Source organism: Ochlerotatus camptorhynchus, unplaced genomic scaffold, assembly GCF_037179485.1.
Source record: "Ochlerotatus camptorhynchus isolate MF236.1 unplaced genomic scaffold, CSIRO-AGI_Acam_v1.1 ptg000367l, whole genome shotgun sequence".
In the NCBI taxonomy this organism is placed as follows: domain Eukaryota; kingdom Metazoa; phylum Arthropoda; class Insecta; order Diptera; family Culicidae; genus Ochlerotatus; species Ochlerotatus camptorhynchus.
In genome coordinates, this window is record NW_027040855.1 from 6,172,051 (window position 1) to 6,178,050 (window position 6,000).

Genomic DNA, 6,000 nt, shown 5'->3' on the forward strand with positions numbered 1-6,000 from the left:
CCATCCAGCCCCGATCTTAATCCGCTGGATTACTCAATATGGCGCGTCATGAAAGCCAAGGCCTGTTCTAAACGCCACCCGAGTACAGCAAGCCTCAGACAAACATTGACCCGTACCTGGAGAGAAATGGATCCAGACTACATTATTAGAACCTGCCGTGCATTACGGAAGCGTGTGGAGGCCGTAATTGCAGCAAGTGGAAACTCGATCGATGATTGACATAGTTTAAGACTCTGAGAAATATCCCCCCTTGAATAAATAAAAAAACTCGAAAACGAAATTTTTGACATAGTTTAATTTTGACATAGTTTAATGGTGCAAACATTATCACGCATACGGTAGATGAGGAGATGAAAGTATAGAGTTAATAGTTCCGTTATAGTATGACAGTGTAAGAATTGTGTATAAAAAGTCGAAAGCGAGCAAATGACATCAACTATAAAATTTCATCTATGTAATTATCTATCGTATAAAATGTCCACTATAAGCCTGATATTTGACGTTAAGCATCTCCAAATATGTAATTCGTTAACTTTACGCATGAAATAATGAAAACATGATTGGTTAAAGTAATGTTATCGTTTTCAAATTTAGTTACACATTAAAGAAGGTAGTCAAACCCTCTTTGAAGCAGATGAGATGAACTCCACCTAGCAGGCACAAAATCACTGTACTCTTGCATTGGATTTTCACAAAAAAACAAAAAAACGTTTAAAGTCTCTGGAAAATGCGTACCCAGAGGCGAAAGAAAACTAAACTAAACTGAAAAAGGTGTTAATTTCAATCACATTACATCCCAGTAAATATAAATTTTATCGTGTATTATTCCTGTTGAGCAAAATAAAAAATATTTTGAATTAACTTTTAAAGAGATAATGTACACAATCATTTCTATACAAAGTAGGAGATAGTATACATTCAGGCGTTTTATTACATTCAGCGTCACTAAATTTGACAATGTTACTTTTTAATGAGTTCATAGCGCTATAAGTGTTCATCCATGTACATCCTACCACGCACCCAAGTTACATTTATTAATAATAAATCTTTAAAGATTCATCTCTCTCGTGGTCCCACGTACCCCACGGTCTCTAGTTATGAGGGGTAAGTGGGATTTATGATTATATTATTTAAAACCCTCACAATGCATTGATTGCTCCGCAAATTTGATCAAAGTAGGACATATTTTCTGTAACTGTATCCGAGTGGCCACCAGATAGTCTATCGGGTGAGTCTTAACATTCGTAAACTTGATTAAGTATTATGTATTTCATATCAAAGCATACCTTTATTTTTCTCTGCAACTATATGGAATGTAAGATGTGATTTTTGATATATTATTATTAGCTTTTCGTTGGCCCGAGTGGCCACCAGATGGTCCACTAGAAGTTCCAGAACATAAGCAAAATTGATTGCTACGTAAATTTAATCAATGTAGGCCTAGGCTTTTCTCTGCAACTATATAGAATGTATTGTAATTATGATTTTTGTTATATAAATGTTGGTAATTGGTTCTGAGTGGAAACCAAATGACCCGCCAATAGACCCGGAAGATCCTTAAAATTTATGGTTGTGTAAATTTGATCAAAGTATGCATTGCAATATTTACAGGTAGTCAGTAAAGGCACGGAATATCCAAGCTGGAGGCAGCTGGTTCGATTCCCAGTGTGATCGAGGAAATATTTCAGGTTGGAAATGTTAAGACTTCCCTGGGTATATAGTATCATTGTGCGTGCCACACAGTTGCATCTGTAACACTAAGATGAAAACCGTTCTGAGGTCACTTTAACTTACAATAAGCGACGCATGTATGCATCACTGTTATCAAATGGTTATTAGTATTATTACAATTTCATTACATCACACAACACTTGCACGCTTACGACTTACCTCACGGGCAAAACTATTGCACTTTGCCACCACGACCAACCACAGCACAAGCTGGGGTCCGATCCAAATGACGGCATGTGAAACCAGCAAACAGCTTCGAAATGTCCTCTCTACTGGCCATATCACGAAAACGTGGAAATAAAGATGACTGGTGACGGTAAATAACAACTCGAACATCATGACGAGCATAAACACTCCAAAGCAATGATTAATTAATTGGACACATCTCAAAATACGACTGTGCTGCTGCAGCAACGAAACTAGAACTTGAGGATTTATCGTTCTTAATGTAAACCGTAACCTTAAGTTCACTGCAATCAACAGTTTTTCCAACAACCATATTAACATCAGTACATAAACCTGGTATAACACGAATCCCAAATCGTCGATGATGTACAGAACCATTACCAAAAATGAAACGGTATTGATAGTTCCTGCGGAGACAAACACCAAAGGTAGATTCACTACGAAATATAACATCCCCATGGCAGCAGTAGTTCGTACGGAAACTCGATGCAACCCGATGCAGTCCACTTGGATTTGGGTTTGTAGATTTTCCAGTATGATTGATATCTTTCTCAGGGAGTGCTCTTTTATAATATTGTTTAACACCAGTATTGCTAAACACAGCTGGTTGTACAAACTTTCACCGAACCGAACGAAAAGGGACGTTAATTCTTGCTGATGAGAAGGAAGCAGCCCCGCGTCCAGGTAATAATAACACACGACACTGAATGATAGAACTTTAATTATAATTGCGTAAATAGAATAGTATGGCTTTCCGAAATATAGTTTCCAAAAATTTGGCTCTTTGGAATCGTCCAACATGGAATAGCCCAACAAAGTTAGTATATTTGTTAGTAATTTCTGCGATTGAACGAAGTTCATCCGTTGTTGCTGCATGGTGTCGCAGTAGTAAGTGCTTGTGCAAATGACAATTACACTAAAGTAACTATTCAATATTAATGATTGATTTGCACAGGAAAAGAGCTCTCTTTGGAATCATACATTTTAAATCGATTCTTATTTACATATTGCTATTCAATTTATTATGGAATAGCGAGCAAAACATTTTAGAATAGTTAAAGATTAAATTGAATGTGAAGGTGTTTTCATGGGAGATCCAAGGAAGAGATAGTGAATTCGTAACCCCCTCGGTTGGGTTGAAAAGTCGCATCTTTTACCCAGAATATCACGACCCGGACGCCGTTACCCTTACTCTGAAGCAAATAACTCAGGTATCCCAAGCAGGAGAAAATAACTTATGACTACCTAATTCTGACCTGATACTAAAATTTGGTGTTGATCAGCCTGACATCCCGAGCAGGAACGAATATCTTGATACCTTAAATTGGTATCCAGGGCATAAGAGGTAAAGTACCAAAAAATAATACCAAAAACATGTTCCCACAATACCATTCCAATACCAAATTATGATAAGCAATACCTAAGCAATTCTACTTTGGTATCCAAATACCAATTTTTGGTATTTACAAAGTATTTGGCATGTAATTTTGTGGTATTTTTCTTCGGTATTATTATTATCATGCTGGTGAATACCAAATTTTGGTATCAGGTCAGAATTAAGTATTCATTAGTTATCTTCTTCTGCTCGGGATAATAAATAGAATACCAAAAACTTGCATTCAAAATAGTTTGTAAATATCAAAAATTGATATTAGGTTACCAAATCAATACCTGTGTGGTATTGTTTTGGTAAATTACTTTTGGATAATTTGGTATTGAAATGATATTGTGGGAACATTTGCTTATCCCAATTTAAGGTATCGAGAGATTCCTGCTCGGAAAAGAAGGGGAAATTTTAAAGAAGGTAATTTTCTTCTCTCGTTTATACGAAAAGGAGGTAAACATATCTGATCTCAAAATCAACAGGTTCAATGTAATTATAATGATGGTTTGCTTTTTCTAATCAGCATTGGAGCTATTGAGCCTGTGGATGTTGACAATATAAAAAATCAAGTAGAGGATCCCTCTCGCCTAACCTTGCCCTACCATTTGATGGTACAAACAGTATAATGACATTGTAAATACCAACATAGTTTTAGGTGCCCAAAACTGCCTGAATACGCCAAAATGAAGACCAAAAGCAAAACTGTTCTTAAAATTCTAAAATTCTATTCTATGCTAAAATTATCATAACTCCGTCATTAATGAACAGATTTGTTATCTATCCATCTAAAAAACTGCAAATACCTCATGTTTTGATGAGCTTTCAAGGAGTTTGAATAAATCTGTTTAATCTTAAAACAATTTGAATTGAAATGGGGTAGTATTTTTTTACGTTTGCGTTTGAGAGATAAGACGTTAAAATGATTTTCAAATTCGCAAGGTTAAATTTTCATTAAAATTTACAAAATGGTTTTAAATCGCTAAACGGTCTAAAATATTTCAAATTGCTTTGAACAGGATGTCTACTGCTTGACCAGAACATGAAAATACAGGAATCTTCAGGGAATTTCGTCATTATTCAGAGAATTTTAGAAATTACTCTGCCAAGCAAGTTTTTGAGAATTTTTTTTTATTGAAGTACATACCGTATGCGTGATAATATTTGCACCATCGTACGAATAAGGTTCCCGTTTCACCTGTTCCTATTAATGCCTTGGTTTTCTTTGCATGCACGTAACCTATAGCTCATACCGTAGTAGGCTATGTATAAAAGAAAATGATTTACTTAGTTGGACAGTTGCACCATGATGTCGCAAAAAGACATTTCAATCGCCGTGGGAGTGTCCCGGTGAACAGTCAAAAGGGTTTTAGACCGAGAAAAGAAAGGACAACTATCCGCGAAGATGACCAGCTCGGGTTCCGATGGTTATCGCTGCTATCAAAAGGAAGATTCGGGTAAATCCAGTGCGTTCAATAAGGAAAATGGCAAAGGAACACGGGATCAGTGACTTTACGGCACGGAAGATCGAAAAGATTATCTTGCATTTAATTCGACTTAATTAGTTTTGGTATCCATGGTCCATGGCATCCAGATATACGTATTTCGACTACAATGTGCAAGACTGATGAAGACTCATCAGTGTAATTGCCACTAAAGACTTATCAAAATCTAATCCTCTTAAGTACTCATCCCCTGAGTAAAAATGTCAAGAGTGATCTATAAAAATGTGAGGCATAAAAAATAAAACTACAACGTGTAGAATCGGAACTTACCTAACTAATAATAACCAAAGATTTCAGTAAAGTAAAGGAGACAAATCTATACCACTCTCTATTAAGGAAATTCCTTGATTTTCCAATCGTTTTTCTGAAAAATTTCAGTGATATAAATGAAGGAAATCAATAACATCAGTGATGCTTACTAATTAAAGTTTAACTCGTGAATCTACAGTTGACACTATACTTTACTGGAAAATTATTACTCTGTGGTTTAATTATAAAGTAAATTATTAAGCTCGTCATCAATTAATAGGCACGAATTTGTTTCATAAACAAATAAGATAGTGGAATTAAATGGGAATTACTAATTCTTATATCTTTCTTTATACAGGTGTTCCACTAAGACGCCCGCATGATCAGGACTTAAGCGTGTATTAATTTTCATCATAATTTTACTCATTGGAAATTACAAACGTTTGAAAATCACTGACAGTTAACTCTATCTGAGCCTGTAGATAAATAAAATTTGAATTATATCCACAATCAAACGATTTATTTTAAACCATGATTTTGAATTATGTGCATTTACATCATCAGACTGTGAATCTTGTTACCATCCAAAAAAACAGGCAGCTTTACAAAATAATTCTTTATAATTTACTGACTAATGTTTTCTACAACAAGCAAACAAGGTTGCTTCTAAATAAATAAATAAAGTGATATGTTATACTTGTAACATACAAGTGCAAAGTATGAAATAGCATCCAATGATTCCGAATCACATTTTTCTGTAGTGAAGTGAGTTTACAAACAATGCGTCCTTTGCTTAGGGCTTCTGAAGATCTATCTCGAGTTGTTTGAATTGCACCAATATCACGAGATACGTGATGACTGAAGTGAATATCATGTAAATAACACTGTTATCGATGTCGAAGAATCCATAGGCGGAGAATTTTTTCTTCTGGTGGAGGTTCTTGAGCA

At 35.3% G+C, this 6,000-nt stretch overlaps 1 protein-coding gene across 1 annotated transcript in view; it reads left to right on the top strand.

The window, feature by feature from the left end:
- Mondo (mondo) overlaps window positions 1–5,524 on the top strand; it is a 226,825-nt gene extending 221,301 nt beyond the window's left edge. The window contains exon 15 of the mRNA XM_065232292.1: window positions 5,411–5,524. Within this exon, the coding sequence (XP_065088364.1) occupies window position 5,411 (1 nt within the window). The 3' untranslated portion in view covers window positions 5,412–5,524. The remainder of the gene's footprint in view (window positions 1–5,410) is intronic.
- Window positions 5,525–6,000: the final 476 nt, after the last annotated feature.